The sequence below is a fragment of the Hemitrygon akajei genome, chromosome 14 (genome assembly GCF_048418815.1).
Source record: "Hemitrygon akajei chromosome 14, sHemAka1.3, whole genome shotgun sequence".
Lineage (NCBI taxonomy): Eukaryota > Metazoa > Chordata > Chondrichthyes > Myliobatiformes > Dasyatidae > Hemitrygon > Hemitrygon akajei.
In genome coordinates this window covers 48,862,669-48,886,653 of record NC_133137.1, presented here as the reverse complement: position 1 = coordinate 48,886,653, position 23,985 = coordinate 48,862,669, and the positions used below count along the sequence as shown (strand labels likewise).

Below are 23,985 nucleotides of genomic sequence, written 5' to 3'. Positions count from 1 at the left end.
TAAAACCCAGGCCAATATATACTAGGTAAGGCCGAATTTGGAGTATTGTGTACAGTTCTGGTCACTGAATTATAGGAAAGATGTCAACAAAATAGAGAGAGTACAGAGAAGATTTACTAGAATGTTACCTGGGTTTCAGCACCTAAGTTACAGAGAAAGGTTGAACAAGTTAGGTCTTTATTCTTTGAAGCGTAGAAGGTTGAGGGGGCACTTGATAGAGGTACTTAAAATTATGAGGGGGATAGATAGAGTTGATGTGGATAGGCTTTTTTCCATTGAGAGTAGGGGAGATTCAAACAAGAGGACATGACTTGAGATTTAGGGGGCAAAAGTTTAGGGGTAACATGAGGGGGAGTTTCTTTACTCAGAGAGTGGTAGCTGTGTGGAACGGGCTTCCAGTAGAAGTGGTAGAGGCAGGTTCAATATTGTCATTTAAAGTAAAATTGGATAGGTATATGGACAGGAAAGGAATGGAGGGTTATGGGCTGAGTGTAGGTCAGTGGGACTAGGTAAGAGTAAGTGTTCGGCACGGACTAGAAGGACCGAGATGGCCTGTTTCCATGATGTAATTGTTATATGGTTATAGTTATAGGCGATACAGTTCCCAAGGTTGTTTGGCAACATAGGGAACTGCATGTGTATGCACCTAACCTTTGAAAAGGTGGTTTACAAATGCACTGAGTCAAATGAAAGCAGTTATGCTAAACTTTTTGAAAATTGAAACTTAACCAGTGGTTTATTATTCACTCACTGACGTAGGCATAACTTGAAAGGTCAGTGTTACCCTCATTCACTGTTTCCGAGGATGCAATGGAGAGTCACTGTGGTGAAGTTTCACCAGCCGTGCTGTTGGGCAGACAGCTCCAGGTCTTGAACCCACTGAAGATGAAAAGATTCAGCAGATGCTGGAAATCCAGAGTAACGTCAACTGCTTATTCCCCTCCATAGATCCTGTCTGACCTGCTTTGTTCCTCCAGCATTTTGTCCTTGCTGCCTCTCTACACTGATGTCTTCGGCCCACATCGTCCATCTCTCTCTATCATCCCTATTTAAGTGCCTGTCTAAATGCTCTGCCTTCTTCCCACAGTCCAAAGATGTACCGCTCAGTAGGCTAATGGTAACTTGTCCTGTGATCAGGTTAATGTTAAATAGATAGGTTGCTGGGCAGTGCAGCTCTTGGGCTGGAAGGGCCTGTTCTATGCTGAATCTCTAAATAAAAAAAAATCACTGGATCACCAGTCAGTGACCATCACGGGATCTCCGGGATCACTGCGTCAATAACCCTGACACGTCACTGGATCACCATGTCAGTGACCGTCACGGGATCTCCGGGATCACTGCGTCAATAACCCTGACACGTCACTGGATCACCATGTCAGTGGCCATCACGGGATCTCCGGGATCACTGCGTCAATAACCCTGACACGTCACTGGATCACCATGTCAATGACCGTCACGGGATCTCCGGGATCACTGCGTCAATAACCCTGACACGTCACTGGATCACCAGTCAGTGACCATCGCGGGATCTCCGGGATCACTGCGTCAATAACCCTGACACGTCACTGGATCACCAGTCAGTGACCATCGCGGGATCTCCGGGATCACTGCGTCAATAACCCTGACACGTCACTGGATCACCATGTCAGTGACCATCGCGGGATCTCCGGGATCACTGCGTCAATAACCCTGACACGTCACTGGATCACCAGTCAGTGGCCATCGCGGGATCTCCGGGATCACTGCGTCAATAACCCTGACACGTCACTGGATCACCAGTCAGTGGCCATCGCGGGATCTCCGGGATCACTGCGTCAATAACCCTGACACGTCACTGGATCACCATGTCAGTGGCCATCGCGGGATCTCCGGGATCACTGCGTCAATAACCCTGACACGTCACTGGATCACCATGTCAGTGGCCATCACGGGATCTCCGGGATCACTGCGTCAATAACCCTGACACGTCACTGGATCACCATGTCAGTGGCCATCACGGGATCTCCGGGATCACTGCATCAATAACCCTGACACGTCACTGGATCACCATGTCAGTGACCATCACGGGATCTCCGGGATCACTGCGTCAATAACCCTGACACGTCACTGGATCACCAGTCAGTGACCATCGCGGGATCTCCGGGATCACTGCGTCAATAACCCTGACACGTCACTGGATCACCATGTCAGTGGCCTGTGCCATGTCACTGGTCTCCAGGAAAAGCTAACACAACATCAGGAAATACATTTCCTACTTTAACTCTGAAGACCTTTGCACAGTTCCTTTGTCATGAATACTTTTGGCAAACGGATACCATTAACTTAAATGCTTCAGGAACTTATAACTAAGTAATGAACATAAAGCCAAAGGATGGCTGATCAAATACGTACCTGAACCTGAAGTCATGGAGCAGCTGGTGGCCTGTTAAATAGTCTTCATAAGTTTTGGCTAATTGTTTCTTCAGATCCTTAACAGTGGCACTGTATCCGTTAAAGATGTGGTCAGCAAACAGCAGCTTCCCTCCAATATACATCTGTTGGCAACAAGTCAGTCAATATTTACCCATTCCACGCCTGTGACTGTCAGCTTTGAACATCCCTTACCGTCAGCCGAATGAAATGATTGCTCAGTGTTGCTTACAAATTTCTCCACAGTTGCAAGTCACAGACCACGGGAGAAAAACGAGTATATACTTGATTACTTTATTGTGTTTGGTAGTTCAAATCTCTGTGATGTGTTGGCTCTGATCTGTTGGCTTTTAATTTGGGAACCACACAGGATTTCCTTCTGTTTTAAAGGTGAGGGGCGGAAGCTGTTACTTAATATAATGGTCAGGTAACCAGGATAATCATTTATACATAAATAGAAATGTTGTTTTAGACTGGGCAGCTCAAGAAACTGGCACAGCAGTTCTTGATCCATACCCACAAGAATTTGCATAAATACATTAATGCCCCATAAGAATATTTTTATATTTGCATATTATTTCTTAAATCCTAGCATTGATACACTTAGTGACAGAATCCACAGCTCTCTGGGGAAAAAGAGTTATAAGGTTACTCCCTGTTTCAGTCGTTGCCCCTTACTTTGAGAGCACAACCCCTGGTTCTAGATTCCCACACTGGGGAAGAACACATTTCAATTGCCATTCTTCCAAATTTCAGACCGTATAAGCTAACTCTGGGTGGCTCCAGTAGTGTAGAAGTACACCCCTATAGAACAGAGCTGAGGAGGGATTTCTTTAGCCAGATGGTGGTAAATCCGTGGAATTCATTACCACAGATGGAGACCAAGTCATTGGATATATTTAAAGTGGAGGTTGATAGGTTAATGATTAGTAAGGACATTAAAGGTTACGGGGAGAAGGCAGGAGAATGGGGTTGAGAGAGATAATAAATCGGTAAGATGGAATGACAGAGCAGACTTAATGGGCTGAATGGCCTCATTCTCATATCTTATGGCCTTATGATGGCGGTTAGCGTAACACCATTACAGTGCCAGCTATAAGATCGGAGTTCAATTCCCTGCACTGTCTGTAGGGAGTTTGTATGTTCTCTCTGTGACCGTGTGGGTTTCCTCTGGGGGCTCTGGTTTCCTCCATCCCAAAGACGTGCGGATTAGGCTTCATGGGCTGAGGACATGTGACGTTGGCACCAAAAGTGTGGTGACACTTGTGCTCTTCCCAGTTGGAATGTGGTGAGCAGGTGTGGCCCCCTTATCCAAGAAAGCATTGACAGGAGGTCCAGAGGAGGCTTACAAGTGTGATCCCGGGAATGAGGGGTTTATCTCAAGAGAAGTGTTTAATGCTTCTGTGCCCGTACTTGTTGGAGTTTAGAAGAATGAGGGGAGATCCCATTGAAACTTATTGAATATTGAAAGGCCTAGATAGGGGAGATGTAGAGAGGATGTTTCCTGTAGTGGGAGGGTCTAGGACCAGAGGGCATAGCCTCAGAATACAAGGATATCCTTTTAGAACAAAGATGATGGAATTCCTTCAGCCAGCAGGTGGTGAATCTGTAGAATTCATTGTCACAGATGGCTGTGGAGTCCAAGTTATTGGAATATATTTACAGCGGAGGGTAATAGGTTCTTGATTAGTGAGGGTGTCAAAGGTTATGGGGGGGATGGGGCTGAGGGGTATAGTGAACCAGCCATGATGAAATGGTGGAGCAGACTCAATGGGCTGAATACTTAACTCTGCTCCTGTGTGTTATGGTCTTCTGACTCCACATTCCTGTCTACTGAGGGTGACCTTTCACCTTCTTACCAAGAACTAATCTCTTTCTGTCTTAAAAAATATTCAAAGACTCTGCTTTCAACACCCTTTAACAAATTGAACTTTAAAAACGTGACATTCTGAGAGAAAAAGAACTGCTTCATCTCTCTTTAATGGTTGAACTCTTATTTTTAAACAGTGAATCCTCATTCAGGATATCCCTACAAGAGGAAATATACTCTCCACACCCACCCTGTCAACATGTGCCAGGATCTTGTACTGTATGCTTCTGCCAAATTCACACTTACGCTTCTTATCGCCTGCGCATGTAGGCCGAGCCTCTCCAGCCTTCCCGCACGGTGCAGTGACAGTGTGAGTACAGCTGCTTTCCCACACCCAGGTTCAATCCTGACCTCTGTTCCTGTCTCTGTGGGTTTCCACCTGGCCCCCATTTACTCCCACATCATAAAGACGTGCAGGTGGTAGGTGTAATTGTGCAGGTAAGTGATAGTATCTGGCAGAGCGGATGGGAATGTAGGTAGGATCATGGGGCATTAGTGCAAATGATGTATTTTGATGGGCATGGATTCAGAGGGCTGAGGGGCCTGTTCCCATGACTCTAGTCTCACCTAATGTCAGTGGAAAAAAGCCTGTTTGTATGTACCCTATCTATACTCCTCACAATTTTGTATACCTCGATCAAATCTCCTCTCATTCTGATATGCTACAGAGAACAAAGTCTGAACCTAATCAACTGCATCCTATAACTCGGGTCCTCATGTCTCGGCAACAGATTTGTAAATTTCCTCTGTATTCTTTCACTCTCAGTGATATCGTTCCTGTAGGTAAGTGACTAGAACTGTACACAGTACTCTAAATTAGGCCTCATCAACTTCAAGGACATCAGATGGCAATGTATATTACCACAGGTCAAATTAGAAATGCAATGTTAGATCCCTACACAAGTGTTTCTGATGCCTGACAGAAGGGCAGTGGTTTACAGCAGGCTCTAGTGTTTGTCTCTGCCATGCACTGCAGCAATATGTTGGAACCATTCTACACGTGGATATGATGTGATACCAGTTTCCAGCCATACAGCCATAGCGTCACAGAAAAATACAGCACAGGAACAGCCCCTTCAGCCCATCTAGTCAATACTAAACCATTTAAACTGCCTATACTCATCGACCTGCACCTGGACCATAGCCCTCCATGCCCCTACCATCCATGTACCTATACAAACTTCCCTTAAAAACATTGAAATTGAACTTGTGCTGGCACTCTTACAATCCTCTGAGTGAAGAAGTTTCCCCTCATGTTCCCCTTTAACTTTTCACCTTTCACCCTTAACCCATGACTCCTAGTTGTAGTCCCACCCAATCTCAGTGGAAAAGCCTGCTTGCATTTACTCTAATCTATAATTTTGTATACCAATATCAATCTCCCCTCAATCTTCTATGTTCCAAGAAATAGAATCCTAACCTATTTACTCTTTCCCTATAACTCAAGTCGTCCAGACTCAGCAACATTCTCGTGACTTTTCTCTGTATTCTTTCAACCTTATTTACCTCTTTTCTGTAGGTAGGTGACTAAAGCTGTACACAATACTCCAACATCTTCTGCAACTTCAACGTAACATCCCATCTCCTGTACTCAGTATTTTGACTGATGAAGGCCAATGTGCCAAAGGCTTCCTTTATGACTCACTTCAATCAACCTCTTCAATGAATGATGGACCTGTATTCCTAGATCACTTTGTTCAACCGCACTCCTCAGTGCCCTACCGTTCACTGTGTAAGGCCTACCCTGGTTAGTCCTACTGAAGTGCAACACCTCACATTTGTCTGCTCCTCACCTCCCAGCAGTGAATAGATTAGTTGAAAGGTTTATCCAGACTGTCATGTAGTGCATTAAAGTGATGGATATGGAGGGCATTTCTCTACAGCACAAGGGCAACTTCCTTTTTTGTATATCTGTTCATGCAAAGACAAATCAAACACCAACAATGCTGTTCGTGAGCAGGAATTTGAGATCTCACATAGACCTCCTGTAACCAGATCTATGGAGAGAAGTGCAGAGTAGACTGTTCAGCCAGTTGCCAAGTGAAACAGCAAAGAGCTTCGAGATTGGGCAGGAAGTCCTAGCGTGTGATAACCAAGAAGACAAGTGGACACCTGGTAGGATAGCTACAAGAATTGGACCGCTGATGTACAGAGTGGATGTTGGAGATCAGACATAGAGATGTCATGTGGACCAGATACTGGATGCTCAACTGAAGAACACACCTGAGTCGATTGCATTCAACAAGACGGACACATTACAGTCACCAGACTTACCTCTCAGTGATGGTCATGTCACTGACAGCATTGTGACACCGGAAACCAAGAACATTATTGTTGACAAGGCACCTCCCAAACCTGACACCACTCTAAAGGTCCGGAGGCAGTGTCCTGAAAGAAACAGAGTGCTCCCCAAAAAAAACTGGACCCTTAGAACTGTGAAGTTAGTTATAGATTGTTATTCGAATATGGTTTGTGAAAGGGAAATTGAATGTTTTGTGCATAGACAGTTTTATGTTGCATTAATCTGGTGGTGGGGGGAGTGTAATGTGTGGATCTATTTCTTTTAGAGCAATGACCTCTCCCCCTTAGTGGCTACGTATTGATCTGTTGTCTGCGCATGAGCATTGTCCTCTCCCTCTCGCTGCAATGTGACTACACCAGTTAAAGCCATCTCCCGTGTGCATGTTTTTGCTTAACCAATATGTAGTTGTGCACAGACACAACAATATACAACACAGAACGTTAGTCCCACCATGCTCACCTTTCGATTCCAGCTCTTCTATGTAGACTTAACACCATCTTTCCACACAACCACTCCACCATCTGCTCTGATGGTCTATTTCCCATCCTCCCGCAACTCCAGTTTAAACCTTCCCCCACCCCTGCTATCAAACCTTCCCACAAGAACATTAGTCTCTCTCCATTTCGGGTGCAAACCGTCCTTTCTGTGCAGGTCCCAACTTCCCTGGAAGCCCAATGATCCAAACATCTGAAACGCTGCTTCCTGCACCATCGCCTTAGCCACATGTTAAACTGTATTATCTTCCTATTTCTGGCCTCTCATCCACATGGTACATGTAGCAGATTTAGAGATCACAACCCTGGAGGTCCTATCCTTTAACTTAGCACCTAACTCCCTGAACTCACTTTGCAGAACCATGTCACCCTTCCTACCCATGCCATTGGTATCGAAGTGGACCATGAGCCCAGGCTGTTCAGCCTCTCACTTAAGAAAACTTTGAACTAGATCTGAGATGTCCTGACCCTGGCACCCAGGAAACAACATACCATCCGTGAATTTTGTTCGTGAGTATCCAAGTACAGCTTCACTGAACTGCTGTGCAGTACGACTGACCATAATCTGATATGTGTAGCAGGAAGAGGCCAGTTAGCCCCTCAGACCTGCTCCACCATTCAATAAAATCATTTCTGATCTAATACTAGCCTCGGCTCTACATTCTTGTCAGCCTGGGTAGCGTTTCAGCCTGGTTTTTTAACACTTGAGGAACCATGACCTTAAAAAATATTCAAAGACTCTGTTCCCACCTCCCTTTGAGAAAGTGAATTCCAAAGATTCACAACTCTGCCTGTTAAAGGTACTGAGTTATTTATGCTAACTTTGCGTTGAGAGAGTGAAAGGGTTACATTAAGAAACTAACCATATTGTACAGTATGAATGGATCAGGCTAGTTCAACTCTCTGGATCTGTGCTGTTTGCTGACCTTAGCAGAACATTGGATTTTTATTGCGGTTCTCTGTGTTAACTGCACATCCATACACAGTTCTGATTATATGGAAACACATGTGCAGGGTTGTCATTTGAAACTTGTTTTTCTCAGTAGCGAGCTGAGGCAGTGCTCGCGTACCAGCTGAACAACTGCCAAACCCACAGAAAGAAGCTGGTCTTCACATATGGCAGGAGATAGTTGTGCTGAGCACAGCAGCAGTTGGCTGTTATGAACCAGCTGCTTCACTGTGACACTGTCCTCCCCACAAACCACTCTGCTTAAAATGAGATCCTGCTTCTATCAATACATAAAGATAATATTTACCAGAACAGAGAGAGAGTGTGAAAGTTGAGGAGAAATGGTCTGAAGATTTTACTATATGACATTGAGTAGCTGAATCCCAGTGTACTCTCCAATACTAACAGACTGGACTGTGCTAAATGTAAGAAGGATATGGTCTAATCGTATCATTTATTTCTGTAACAGTCCTACTGATGTGGATTGGAGAAGTATTTGCATTCAATGTGCCAAGGCTTTTCCCCCCAGTTCAGATGAAAAGATCTCCAATTTGAAATTTTAACCATCTCTGTCACTTCTCACATGCTGACTAGCCCATGACTAACTCATATGTTTCCCAGATTTCCAGCATAACCAATAGTTTGCAAACTACCCTCAATTCTCTTGTCTTGTAATCTTTCCTACCCTCCATCCTCTGGCAGACCTCACCTGTCCTTCTCTACTCCCCCATCTTTCTTTTGTTTTGAAAACCCATTACATCTCTAGCCTTACCTACTTCTGATGAAAGCATTGCCCAGTATCCCTCCTCCCCTGTTTACTGCATTGCTTTCTCTGAATTACATTAGTCCCTCTATTTATGTTCTATTTTATGCTCAAGCTGACTTCTGATCTCACAGACCTGTGGGCACTGTCTCTGGGGCATAAACAGTAATCTGGACTAACTTGAGTGTTTTATTAAAATACAGACAGGCAGCAAAATGTTTACTCCCCACTCCTCCCACACAGGCTGTGTTCTGTGCAGTTCTAGAAGGAAACGTTGTCGATCCCTACGGCATGCAGCCTGTCACAGAAGTGGAATTAGGCCATTTGAGCAAACAAGTCTGCTCCACCATTCCATCATGGCTGATGTATTATCCCTCTCAACCCCATTTTCCTGCCTTCTCCGCAAAACTTTGACACCCTGACTAAACAAGATGTTATCAAACTCCGCTTTAAATGATCTGACCTTCACAGCTGTCTGCAGTAATGAATACCACAGATTCACCATCCTCTGGCTAAATAAATTCCTCCTCATCGCTGTTATAAAGGAATATCCTTCTATTCTGAGGCTGTGCCCTCCGGTCCTAGACTACCCCATTATAGGAAACATTCTCTCCACATCCACCCTATCTAGGCCTTTCAATATTCGATAGCTATCAATGAGATCTCCCCTTAGTCTTTTAAATTTCAGCAAGATCCTCATTTTCATTCCAAAAATCATTCTTGGGAACCTCCTCTGAACCAGTTCCAGTATCAGCACATCATTTCTTAGATAAGGGCCCAAGATTGCTCACAATACTCCAGGTGTACTCTGACCAATGCCTTATAAAGCCTCGGCCTTCTCCGTGGATTGTCACCTTATCGTGGTGGAGAAGCTTGTGTGGTCTTGAGATCCCGAGAGTGATACCGTCTGGAGCTATGCTCCTGGTAGGGTCACCCATCTGAGGGTGAGGTCCCTGACAAAGAACAATCCAACCAAGACCTTAACTGTGGAACGTTACTTCGAACTCAATGGCTGTGAAGGTGAATGAAGGCTGTAACAAATCCATCAGCTCCAATCATCGTGGTTTCCATGCCACTGGAAGCAGCTGGTTGATTTGTGAAGTATCTTGTGCTTCTTGGAGTGCAACATCAAGTACACGTTAAACAAATACAGGCGTCTTCACTCTGTGATAGATCAACGGGACGAAGACCATCATCCCCGACCTCGAGGGATAGCCATGACGACGACAAAAGCCTCAGCATCAGATCCTTGCCTTTATATTCTAGTCCTCTCAAAATGAATGCAAACATTGCATTTTGCCTCCCTTGCTACTGACTCAAAGTGCTGGTCACGCTTCCTTTACACCTGTGTTCCCATAGAATTTTACACAACCTTAGAATGATAGAGGAAAAGTCAAGAATTATGAATAATGCAGCAAACTGGAAAACACATAGTTTTAGGGTAGAAGAGAGATGAGCCTTGAGAATGGTGCCAAGGTAGAAATGTGTTTCATTCCCAGAACAAACCTCATTTCCTCTCATTGAGCACAAAAGTTTCCATTAAAGCATAAGTTCTAAATATCTATAAAACAAAAACTTTTGTAGCCTTCAGTTCCCAGTGGGGCTATAAGTGGGCTGATCCAGGAGAGGTCAGACTCCCTCACACAGTTTGGATATCTTGGAATCTTTCCAATGGCCCGTGTCCAGGACGTGGGATTCAACAGGAACAACGGGCAGCCTGGGCCTGCCAGGGAGAACTGCACTGTGATCTGGGAGGAGTTTCTCCTTTTCATAAGAAAAGTTGTAGCTGGATTCCTGTCAGTACCCTGTGGGAAACTGGAGATGCTTGTGTGTAAAGCTAGGCTTTTTATTCCCTTATCTAATCCGCCTACACCGGTTCTGTGAGAACGTTGTATTGACATTGAGAGCCAGGCATCCTGTTTTAAACAGGTGTATAGGTTTTATATAAACACGGATACCCTTTTGGAAACACACACAAGTTCAAACAACACAGATAGAAAAGTCCATACGTATGTACAGTTCAGGTTGCCTCATTATAGTGCAAGTTTTAAAAGAGGATACTGAGGAGATTTACCAGGATGCTGCCTGGTCTTATAAGGAAAGGTTGAGCCTTTCTCTTTGGAGCTGATAAATGTGTACAAGGTGATAACAGGCATAGATTGAGTGGATAGACAGAGACCCAGGGAAGAACTGGTTAATACAATGGGGCACAATTTTAAGGTGACTGGAGGAAGGTATATGGGGAATTTCAGGGGTACGTTTTTTTACACAGAGTGTGGTTGTGTGGAATGATTGCTGGGGTGGTGGTAGAGACAGAAACATTAGGAGCACTTAAGAAACTCTTAGATAGGCACATGGATGATAGAAAACTGAAGGGCTAAATAGGAGGAAAGGGTTAGACTGATCTTAGAGTAGAGTTAAAAGGTCAACCCAACAATGTAGGCTAAAGGGTCTGTACTGTGCTGTAATGTTCTATGGTCTTTTGGACAACATTCCTTTCACCACCACCCTTCCCTTACCACCCCCACATCAGCGTGACCACAAACAGGTTCCTATCAAGTCTCTGAGGATTTGGCTGTTGACTCCAGATGTAACTACAGACCTCACTACACTTCCTTGAGCTTTAAGAAACAAAGCTATAGGTGTGAAATTCACATTGCCTAACACATGCAGCCTGGAAAACACAGTGCCATGTGTTGCCACCTTGAAATGAACCTTGTCATTGTCAAGGTGGGCGGAAATGTCTTTGCAGGAGGTTGGACTGCTGTACTTTGCCCCCGTATGAGGTGGTTGTGTTGCTGGTTCCATGGGCTGCCCACTGGCAGGTCAAAATAACCATCACAATTCTGGTCTGGATATCCTGAAACTTCTCAGTCACCAAAGTCAAAGGATGATTGTTGGGTGTCTCCTTGTAGCAGGGGTAGGGATGCTTGATCTCAAAATTGACCTTGTACCTTACTCTCCATATGCACTGTACTTTCTCAGTGATTGTAATACTTTAATCTGCATTCTGTTATTGTTTCCCTTGTACTGATTGGATCTGCATGAACGGTATGCCAGACTCCTCGGTACACGTGACAAAAATAAACCAACTTACCTAATGTACTGTAATATTCCACTCTGCCTCACATGTGCTGAGTGAGTGGCTGGCTGTCTTTTAGCAGCTCCCATCGCTGCTAGCGATGTCCGGGCTGGTCATTCCGGCCAGAGACTCCAACCAGGCAATCCAACAGTGCCAACAACAGACTGGACAGTAAATCCAGACTACTGATGGAAATGGTTAAAGGTGCAAAACTGTGATCCACCTGGATGACAGCTGAACAGCTCACTTCAGTCTCTTTGTATCAGAGTCAGTCATGGTCAGATCCACTGATGTCATGCTAGTATTCTCCTTTGGGCCTACGGGAGAACCCGAAGGCAGACTCGTGGATGTGGTAGCTGAATATAAGGCAACAGGCCCCGAGAACAGTCAGGAGCTAAAGAGACACTATGTAGGTTGAAGAACTGTGAAGCTCCAATTTGACTCTCCGATTCATTGGTGCAAAGTACCCAAGGAGAACATCAAGAAATTCTTCAGTTTCAGAATGGCTCAAAAAGCAAGACAAGAAAAGAATTAATTGTGTCAACTCCTGAAAGACCTGCAAAGCCTTCTCTCACTGCAGTTGATGGTGGGGGGGATGGATGTGAGGAGGACGAGAGGTGAAGAGCTGACAAGCCTCGCTCTTTGCCTTGGAACCCCCAACCCCTGATAAGATTCTGAGCTAGGGTTCGCTCCATGGAGCAGGTTGAGATGTGCTCAATGCAAGGGAATACACCCTAAGGTCTTAATCCCACAAACTGAGGGACTGAGTCCTGTCAGCTTCTAAAACACTGGAATTTTTGTTTAGCCCAAACGAGGCCTCATGGGTGGCAAGAGTGTGCTCTTTGCAGAAGCTGTTCACACTACAGAACCAAGATGGTCAAGGATGAAACATCACTATGAACATTAAAAAAAGTCATGCACTTTCTCTTATATTCCTTGTGTATGTATTTTTAAAATTATTAAGAAAAGCAAACTTGGTTCAGGCCACAGTTAGATAAATGGTGCAAGAGTACATGTTCAGCTGGCCCCTGTGGCCTGCACTTCCACAATGACCAGATGCAGTCTGGCTGGTGGGGAAATTTCCAACAGCAAAGATTCACCTAACTGGTCACAAAGAAGCTATACATTTTCCATTTGATGTAGGAAGGCAGAGTTGTAACACTAACCCCCAGGCGATCATCCCTACACTTCATCACACACTAAAACTATTGAGGGATATTTCCAGCAGAACTTGCACTTCAAGTTACCCTTTCTTACAATAATTGGTTAGGGCATTTTGAAGTTCATGACACATTCATTCTTGTAATTCCCTCATCCAAAATTTCCTTTCTTACCAGGAACATGCCGGGAGTTACGTTGTGTCGCTCAATGAGCAGAGCAGATCTTTGACCTGTGTGGTCATTTGCGGTGTTGATATCATACTTCAATATTCGGAATGAATCGAGTCGGCTCTGATTGTAAACAGGAAATGCCATTAGACTCGTTGTTTGTAACATCATCACAAAGCAATTTATCTGTCAAAGAGCTGGGTTTCTAGGATGGTTTTGTTATTATCCAGCAATCTGTATTTAAATAACACCTTCAAAAAGTCAAGAGCCTTAGATATACAAGGAACAAACACAGCCAAGGAAATAGAAGTTGGTTGGCAAGATAAGTTTAATAGAAATTCAGATGCAGTGAGTGAGAGAGACAGAGTGTTAATGACAGACAGAGATGGAGTGGCAGAGAGAGAGTGTGAATGACACAAAGAGAGGGAGAGGGAGAGAGAGGGAGAGAGGGGGAGGGGAAGAAGAGGGAGAGGGAGAGGGGGGAGAGGGAGAGGGGGAGAGGGAGAGGGGGAGGGGAGAGGGGGAGAGGAGAGAGAGAGGGGGGGGGGGAGAGAGAGAGAGAGATACAAGATGATAAGAGGCATGGCTTGAGTGGATAGCCAGAGACTTTTTCCCAGGATGGAAATGGCTAATATAAGGGGGCATCTTTTTAAGGTGATTGGAGGAAAAATAATAAGGATGTGGTGCTGAGGCTTCAAAAGGCATTGGTCAGACTGCACTTGGAGAACCTAGAGCAGTTCTGGGCCCCATATCTAAGAAAGGATGTGCTGGCATTGAAGAGGGTCTCGAGGAGGTTCATAAGAATGAAACAGTTAACGTATGGGGAGCGTTTGATGACACTAGGCCCCTGTACTTGCTGGAGTTTAGAAGAATGAGGACAGGTCTAACTGAAAACTTTTGAACACTGAAGGACCTAGATAGAGTGGATGTGGAGAGGATGTTTCTTATCGTGGGGATGTGGGCGGGGGTGGGAGGTTTCAAGGACCAGCTTTAGAATAGAGGGATGTCCCTTTAGAACAGAGATGAGGAGATGAGGTGGAATTTCTTTAACCAGAGGTTGGCGAATCAACGGAATTCATAGCCACAGACAACTATGGAAGCCAAGTCTTTCGGAATATTTAAAGCGGAGTTTGATCAGCTCTTGATTAGTAAGGGCATCAAAGGTTAAGGGCAGAAGGCAGGAGGATGGGGTTGAGAGGGATAATAAATCAGCCATGATGGAATGGCAGAGAAGACTCAATGGGTTGAATGGCCTAATTCTGCTCCTGTGTCTTACGGTCCTATAGAAGGAATAGGAGGGATGTCAGAGGTACGTTTTTACACAGAGAGTGCCGGGTGTGCCAGGGCTGCTGGTGGAGGCAGAAACATTTAAAAAACTCTTAGGCAAGTACATTGCTGATGGGAAAATGGACGGCTATGTAGGCAGGGAAGGGTCAGCACAACATTGTGGGCCAAAGGGCCTCAGGTCGCGCCGATGTCAGCAGTGGCGGACTGTTGCTTCTGGAGCTGTACGGATGGCTTTACCAGCCGGGGTCATGGTACCTGTGCACACGGCTGGCTCCGGTTTCGGTTCCTTTCCTCGTACAGTTCCTGAATCATACTCTCACAGGGCATGGGCTGTGAGTGTGAAGACACCACACAGACCAGGACGATCTGCCGGATTTCTGCAGTTGCTCGCTCAATAAATGTGTCAAATTCCAGATCAGTGATGTGGGGAACCTTGTTTACGCTGCACTTGCAGGGCTTGAGTCCCTCACCCAACATTGCAGAGCGCAGGGCGACTGGGCAGGAGCCAGGGGACTGAAGCCATGGTTTCTCCTCCTTGTGAACCTTTGGAAACTGCAGCCTGCGGGAAGAGAGAGTGAGAGCGGTCAGTGGGAGCACAGAGAAAGTGAGGGAAAAGCATTGTTTACATATCCACACACACACCAACTACCCTGCTCACACATATGGAATCCCACACACTTACACGTGCATACTCACACAGATTTACTCACACATTCACACACATGCATATACACTCACACACAGTGCTGAATGTATAAAAATATACATACACTTATACTTCAAGCATATCTACAGTATATACTTCCCAAAACAAGCTCTAGGAATCCTCTCTTTGCTTGATTGTCTGACTCTAGCTTCTCCTGTTTGTGGCACCTCGAACAAATGGACATTCACACTCAGTGAGCCCACACGAAGCTGTCTGAAGGGGCTGCAGTGCACAGATTAACCTGAAGGACCGCAGCAAATGTCAGAAGTAACCATGCATTGCAGAAGTACGTGAGAACACCTTCTTCAGTAGCTCTTTTATCTGATGGCTGTCAGTTTCCCAGATACTTGGTGGCCTTTCTGACTTCCAGAGTTGCTGTTGTAACAGCCATGGTGGCAGTGTCACTTATCCCGAGTGTGATGTTTTACAACTTTCAGTCTATCTGCTCTTGCAGTCCATTGGGTTTAAAGTCTCAGAATGTGGAAGCTTTAGAGAAAGTGCAGAGGAGATTTACCAGGATGCTGCATGGATTAGAGAGCACGTTCTATGAGGATAGATTGATTGAGCTAGGACTTTTCTTGGAGGAAGAGAGATGACTTGAGAGGTGTGTACAAGATGATGAGAGGCATAGATTGAGCGGGTAGCCCGAGATTATTCCTATGGTGGATATGGCTAATACAGGGGAATAACTTTAAAGTGGTTGGAGGAAAGTATAAGGGGGGTGCCAGAGGTTTTACACAGAGAATGGAGAGTTCAGGGAACAGTGAAAGTGAAGACAGACACATTAGGGGCATTTAAGAAACTCTTAGATATGGACTAACTGCTGTGTATTTAATATTTCAGTAATATTTGAATAACATTTTTAAATATATTGTTTGGTTAAGTATTCTTTGTTTACACAATTCATTCATGTGAGAAGTACGTGATGGCATACATCATTTTACATTAAACACCAGAAAGATAGATGCATTCGATTGCACAGCAGATAACTGACTGATGTATTCTGAATGAACTGAGCAGTATTTTGAAGCAAATGAATTAACAAATGAGAAACAAATACCAGTTTTGCTGACTGCAACAGGCGGAAAAACATAGTTTGCTCAGATGTTTGGTTGCTCCAAACCAGCCAAAATGAACTTTGCTGAAATTGGTGAATAATGCAGGAACATTTAGAACTGAAACCATTCCCGAATGCTGAATGCTTTAGGTTTCATAAGTGAAATCAAGAGGAAGGGGAATCCATTTCAACTTAGGTCACTGAATTGAAGAAATTGTCTGAGCCTTGCCAGTTCTGTGACGGCTTAATGATACACTGAGAGATCGCTTAGTTTGTGGAATCTTACAAAAAAGCATTCAAAACTGGCTCCTAACTGAAGCACAACAAACATTTAAAAGAGCAGTTGTAATCACTGTATCAACTGAAGCAGCAGCTAGAGATGCAATTAGGAATAATAGTGAGCATGAATGTCTAAACCGAAACCTGCCTGGCTGACACCCATTACACCAGTCGCATGCCACATCCCCTGCAACAGAACCAACTGAAAGCAAATAAAGACAGGTACTGGATGGTGCCACAGCAGTGTTCAAGGATGGTATTGGAAAGCTCAAACATATCATGGGTAGTTGAATTGACTTTATTTCTTACACCCTTCACATACATGAGGAGTAAAAATCTTTATGTTACATCTCCATCTAAATGTGCAATGTGCAATCAGAGTAATTTATAATCATTTATAATACAGGTAAATAGAACAGTCATTGTAACATAGAAATACACTCAAAATTAACTCACATAGCATGAGTTAATCAGTCTGATGGTCTGGTGGAAGAAGTTGTCCCAGAGCCTGTTGATCCTGATTTTTATGCTGCGGTACCGCTTCCCGGATGGTAGCAGCTGGAACAGTTTGTGGTTGGGGTGACTCGGGTCCCCAATGATCCTACAGGCCCATTTTACACACCTGTCCTTATAAATGTCCTGAATCATGGGAAGTTTACAACTACAGATGAGCTGGGTTGTCCGTACCACTCTCTGCAGAGTCCTGTGATTGAGGGAAGTACAGTTCTCATACCAGACAGTGATGCAGCCAGTCAGGATGCTCTCAATTGTGCCCCTGTAGAAAGTTCTTTGGATTTGGGGGCCCATACCAAACTTAATCAGCCATGTGAGGTGAAAGAGGTGCTGTTGTGCCTTTTTCACCACACAGCTAGTGTGTACAGACCATGTGAGATCCTCAGTGATGTGGATGCTGAGGAACTTGAAGCTGCTTCCCCTTTAAACCCCAGATCCATTGATGTGAATAGAGATTAGCCCATCTCCATTCCTCCTGTAATCCACAACCAGCTCCTTTGTTTCTGCGACATCGAGGGAGAGGTTGTTTTCTTGACACCACTGTGTCAGAGAGATGACTGCTTCCCTGTAGACCATCTTGCTATTTTTTCAGATGAGGCCAATCAATGTAGTGTCATTGGCAAACTTAATTAGCATATTGGAGCTGTGGGTGGCCACACAGTCATGGGTATACAGGGAGGGGACAGTACACAGCCCTGAGGGGCTCCTGTGTTGAGGGTCAGAGGGGCAGAGGTGAGGGAGCCCACTCTTACCACCTGCTGGTGATCTGACAGGAAGTCCAGGATCCAGCTGCACAAGGCAGGGTGAAGGCCGAGGTCTCTGATCTTCCTGTCGAGCCAGGATGGAATTATGGTGTTGAATGCTGAACTTTAGTCCAAGAACAGCATTCTCACATAAGCATTCTTCTTCTCCAGATGTGTAAGGATGGTGTGTAGAGCTGTGGCTATTGCATCTTCTGTCGATTGGTTGTGTCGGTAGGCGAATTGTAAGGGGTCCAGTTTGGGTGATAGCAAGCTGCAGATGTAGTCCTTGACCAGCTTCTCAAAGCATTTGTTTATAATTGAGGTGAGTGCAACAGGACACCAGTTGTTCAGGCATGTTACCTTGGTCTTTCTTAGGTACAGGGACAATGGTGGATAATTTGAAACAGGGGAGCACCCTACACCGGGAAAGGGAGAGATAAAAAATGTCAGTAAACACACCTGCTAGTTGTGCTGTGCACATCCCGTGTACACACCCTGGGATGCCGTCCGGTCCCACGGCCTTGCGACTGTCCACTCGATGGAAGCATCTGCGTACCTCAGCCTCAGAGATGACCAGGTTGCAGGTTGTAGCAGTGGCTTTCCTCGGAGGCTCAGAGTTAGTGACATCGAACTGAGCGTAAAAGTGATTGAGCTCATCGGGGAGAGTGGCCGTGATGTTGCTGGCACCACAACGTTTGGCTTTGAGATCTGTGATGGTATGCAGCCCTCGCCACAAGTCAGGTGTGCTGTTCATTATGAACCTTGACTCAGGCTTGTCCCTGAATTGTTGTTTCACAGCCTTGATAGCATTGCGCAGATCGCAGCTGCTTCCCTTGAGCTCCAGCTGACTGCCGGCAGCGCGGTAAGTGCTGCTCGCACCGAACTGTTGATCCAGGGTTCCCGACCAACTTCTGGGGGACAACACCGTTGTTGCACTTCTGGATGAAGCACGTGACTCCTTCCGTGAACTTGGAGACATCCTCATCAAGGAAGACATTCCAGTCAATGTCATCGAAGCAATCCTGCAGCATGGAGTCCGATTGGTCGGACCAACAGTGGATGGTTTTAACTTTGGCCGCTTCTTCTTTCAGCTTCTGCCTGAAATAGTGTTAAATGAAAATGCTACACCCAAGTTATTCAAAGCCTATCTGGCTCCTTATAACATCCATAATTATGTAGCCAGAGAGTTAGACACATGGAGACTGAAGGAATTGTGCCCGTGGGCAATGCCAGTGGTTCCAGTAGCCAAGAAGGATGGCTCTGTCAGGATCTGTGGTTATTTTAAGGTCACCATCAGCCCAGTACTAAAAGTATATCAATACCCTCTGCCTAGGATTGAGGATATCTTTGTAAACTTTCTGAACGAAAACATCTCAGCAAAGTGGACTTGGCTGAGGCCTACCTACAGATGGAGATAGAAGAAGAGTCTAAAGTGTTTCTCACCATTATCACTCACAAAGGGTTTTATTGTTATAATAGGCTTATTTCTGAAGTAGCATTTTCACCTGCACTCCGGCAGAAAGCTATGGACCGGTTCCACAAGGCTGTCCAGGCACTTAGTGTTACCTGAATGACATCATTGTTACTGGTAAGAATTACAAGAGACATTATGGGCTCAGAGCATGATGCAACGAGTGTGAATTCTTCAAACCAAGCATCACTTACTGTGGTCACACCATTGACGCACAAGTTTACTGAAGGGTGCTCAGAAAGTTCAAGCAGTGGTGGATGCTCCAAGGATAAAGGACATGTCACAGTTAGGATTTGTCAATTAGTGTAACAGTTCCTGCCAAACCTGGCTACTGTGCTTCACCACTTGAACTTATTACTACAGATTGGGAAGAAATGGCAATGGACAAAGCATTGTGAGTTGGCTTCCCAAAAGGCAAAGGAGATGGTGATGTCAGACACTGTACTCACACATTATGATCCACATCATCCAGTGAAGCTTCCCTGTGATATCTTGCCTTATGGTATCGGTGCAGTCATGTCACGTTATTTATGAGTGATGGAACTGAACGTCCCAATGCCTTAGCATCAAGTTCCCTTACCGCTGCAGAGAAAAGTTATGCACAAACTGACAGAGAAGCCTTGAGTCTGGGTTGGTGTTGTTGCAAAACATTTCAATCAGTACCTGTATGGTTGTGAGTTTTCCCTCATTACTGATCAGCAAGCACTGGTGTCCATTTTTAATCCACAGAAGGGTGTTCCACTAACAGTGGCAGCACACATGCAGAGATGGGCTCTGTTCCTGGGAGGATGCAATTCATTACCAGATCGAATTCAGGACAACTAATCATGGAAATAGAACATAAAACGGTTTGGCAGAGTAACAGGTCCTTTGGCCTACAATGTTTCGTGGAGTCAGCTGAAAAGCAAATTAAAAACACCCAAAAGACTAATCCCTCCTACCTACAAAATGTCCATGTACCCCCTCGTCCTCACATTCACGTGCCTACCTAAGAGTCCCTTAAAACCCGAAGTGTGTTTGCCTCCACCACCCTAGCAGGCAGTGCATTCCAAGCACCCACCACTCTGAGTGAAAGAACCTCACATTCCCTTTGAACCTTCAATACATGCCCTTTGGTGTTAGATATCTCGACCCTGGGAAACAGAAACTCCCTGACACTCTATCTATTCCTCTCATAATCTTATAAACCTATGTCAGATCTCCCCTCAGTACCTGCTGCTCCAGAGAAAACAACCCAAGTTTATCCAGCCTCTTGTGATAGCACATGGTCTCTAAACCAGAGTAATCCTCATCTGCATTCTCTCCAAATCTTCAACATCCTTCCTATAGCAGGGCGACCAGAGCTGTAGGCAATACTCCAGATGTGGCCTAACCAGAGTTCATTACATTGCAACCGTTTCTGGCAAGATGGCGGCGCGACTGGTCACAGCAGCTTCTACAGTGTCAACAAAAGCTGCTACCGTTCCACTTACACATACATCCAATGATCGCAAGACCCTGCTATACATTAAGAACTTATAGTACTGTGGGGTCTCCCCATCCGCAAGTTGCTCGCTGGCGGGGACAATGAAGGAGTTGCACAACGTGCTGCTGCCGGAGTGGGTGCAGGTTTACAGAGAAATAGTGAGTGGCCGTCACGGTCGCTTCTCTTGTGGTCACAAACTCCCTTTGGACCGTGTTAATCTGGCCGTCACGGTCGCTTCTCTTGTGATCACAAACTCCCTTTGGACCGTGTTAATCTGGCCGTCACGGTCGCTTCTCTTGTTATCACAAACTCCCTTTGGACCGTGTTAATCCGGCTGTCACGGTCGCTTCTCTTGTGATCACAAACTCCCTTTGGACCGTGTTAATCCGGCCGTCACGGTCTCTTCTCTTGTGATCACAAACTCCCTTTGGACCGTGTTAATCTGGCCGTCACGGTCGCTTCTCTTGTGATCACAAACTCCCTTTGGACCGTGTTAATCTGGCCGTCACGGTCGCTTCTCTTGTGATCACAAACTCCCTTTGGACCGTGTTAATCTGGCCGTCACGGTCGCTTCTCTTGTGATCACAAACTCCCTTTGGACCGTGTTAATCTGGCCGTCACGGTCGCTTCTCTTGTGATCACAAACTCCCTTTGGACCGTGTTAATCTGGCCGTCACGGTCTCTTCTCTTGTGATCACAAACTCCCTTTGGACCGTGTTAATCTGGCCGTCACGGTCGCTTCTCTTGTGATCACAAACTCCCTTTGGACCGTGTTAATCTGGCCGTCACGGTCTCTTCTCTTGTGATCACAAACTCCCTTTGGACCGTGTTAATCCGGCCGTCATGGTCGCTTCGCTTGTGATCACAAACTCCCTTTGGACCGTGTTAATCTGGCCGTCACGGTCGCTTCTCTTGTGATCACAAACTCCCTTTGGACCGTGTTAATCCGGCCGTCACCGTCGCTTCGCTTGTGATCACAAACTCCCTTTGGACCGTGTTAGTCCGGCCGTCACCGTCGCTTCGCTTGTGATCACAAACTCCCTTTGGACCGTGTTAATCTGGCCGTCATGGTCGCTTCTCTTGTGATCACAAACTCCCTTTGGACTGTGTTAATCTGGTATGCTGCAAGCTCGATTCGCTGATTTATTGGATGCAAGGAGGGGCGAATGGAGGGGGCTTAGTCCTCAGTCGTAGTGAGGATTAGGCCTGAAGCCTCAGTGTTGCCTGTTCACAGCAGCTCTGAGTGAGGGGATGAAGCCACTGCACTTCACCGGGGGAGGTGTGAGTCAGTGTCCAGAACTCAGTTGGAGCTGCCCGCCCAGAGTTTCACTCGGCAGAAGGCAAGTTCTGTTGTGGCCAACCACAGATATTTTAAGTGGCACTCAATGGTCTCGGACCTCAAGCCATGGGGTTGTTTGCTTCTCAGTCAGCAGTGGGGGGAAATGTCCCACCCCTACTTGGGGTGGCATAGCGCAGTTGTGGGCAGCTGAAGATTTCAAATGGACTGAGGGGTCCGGACTATCGCGTATATATTTCCAAGATACAGTAAAAAGCTTGTCTTGCAGATCAGCTTGTTCATACAGATCAGATCACTATGGTAGAACCAGGTAAAATAACAAAATGCAGAACAATGTGCAATAGTTACTACGAAAGTACACTGCAGGTAGACAATAAGGTGCATGGTAGACTGGTCTTTTTCCCATCTTGCTCATTTCAAATCAAATGGAACATAATCTGATAAGTGATGCTGAGGCAGATCTTTCCTTCGTGTTCTCATAGCGTTTAAACAGCATTACCACAGCAGTGCACTGCCCTGACAGAACGTGCACCAGGCCACAAGTGTCTCTGCTTTGTTCACAAGTTTCCCAGGAATTTGCTTTTTATTTCCACACTTCAGGATAGGCCTGGAAATGGACAGTTTGTGTAAGTTCTCTTACCTCTGGATTACACAAGGCCTGTCCTGTTCACAAAGTTCACATCTTGAGATTTAACCAAACAGCAATGGCTCCATGGCAACCGGACAAATCACAGCATTGTACATCACTTCCATTTGGTCAAGTTCCACATTCGCCTGCCAGAGTGGTCTGAAAGCTCTTCTCGTACCAATGCTCGAAGTTAGTCATTATAGTCATAAGATGAAGCTCTCCAAAGGATGGAGTTGAGATACGACATTTCGAGTCAATAATCTACCGTAGATTCCGGACTACAGAGCGCACCTGATTAAAAGCCGCTGGCTCTAATTTTAGAAATAAAATCAATTTTTTAATTGTAAAGGCCGCATCGGATTTTAGGCCGCACCGGATTTTAGGCCGCACCGGATTTTCGGCCGCAGGTGTCCCACGTTGTAATATGAGATATTTACACAGAAAGATATTACACGTGAGGATTTTTTAAACTTTTAATTAAATCCATATGGTAACAAAAACAAATACATATTGCAAATGCTTTTTTTCGAACCGTGCCCGAACGCGGCTACTTTTAAATATACGTTGCGTATACTTCTTTACTGAACAACATTCCAATATCTCCTAACGACTGGTAAAAAAATATATATATTGCAGCCTACCAGGAAAAGTTATTGATCACCTTTAACTTAAAAGCAGCGTTCGCTCAGATCCAAAGCCGCTCGCGTAATGCGCTCCCCCCCTCCTTTCCGTTTATCGCAAACCGGCATTTTCCCACAAGACACCGCGAAACCGGGTGTGACGTCATAGCATCCCGCGATGTAGTACAGAAAACAAATATACCGTAGTTAAAACTCTTCTAACTTTAACTAGAAAATGAATTACTAAGCGAAAATATTATAAACTAAGTAGGCAGCACAATGCTTCGAGTGTTTTCCATGTTGATGAGGGTGAGTACAAATGACTGATTTACAATAATTTAATTGTGAAAGTGCGCTTGATTTATCGTACAATTTCATTGGACCTCTGTGAACTACTCATCAATTTTATTGGTCTACTGTTATGAGGCAAAATGTTTACGAGGCGGCATGAAAAAAATCATGCATTAGCCGCTTCGGATTATAGGCCGCAAAGTTCAAAGCTGTTCAAAATGTGGGAAAAAAGTAGCGGCTTAAAATCCGGAATCTACGGTATTTAGATTCTTGTAAGTGGCAAAAGCAATATTTTAAACTTGGATGTAGTTTTCCGTTCTTCCAACATTGGAGGCTAATTCCACCAATAGCACATCTGCAGAAGGGGTATTTACTTACTCATTTTGAGATACAGCGGAGGACAGGCTGTTCTGCCACAACGAGCCCCCCAC

General features: G+C 45.2%; 1 protein-coding gene across 1 annotated transcript in view; it reads right to left on the bottom strand.

Moving 5' to 3' along the window:
* The window catches only part of LOC140738184 (uncharacterized), a 159,244-nt gene that overhangs the window by 6,186 nt on the left and 129,073 nt on the right, over positions 1 to 23,985 (bottom strand). Inside the window, exons 15-19 of the mRNA XM_073065300.1 lie at positions 20,640 to 20,843; positions 18,662 to 18,880; positions 14,740 to 15,043; positions 13,204 to 13,320; positions 2,392 to 2,534 (exon numbers count right to left, since the gene is read on the bottom strand). Coding sequence (XP_072921401.1) covers positions 2,392 to 2,534; positions 13,204 to 13,320; positions 14,740 to 15,043; positions 18,662 to 18,880; positions 20,640 to 20,843 — 987 coding nt within the window. The remainder of the gene's footprint in view (positions 1 to 2,391; positions 2,535 to 13,203; positions 13,321 to 14,739; positions 15,044 to 18,661; positions 18,881 to 20,639; positions 20,844 to 23,985) is intronic.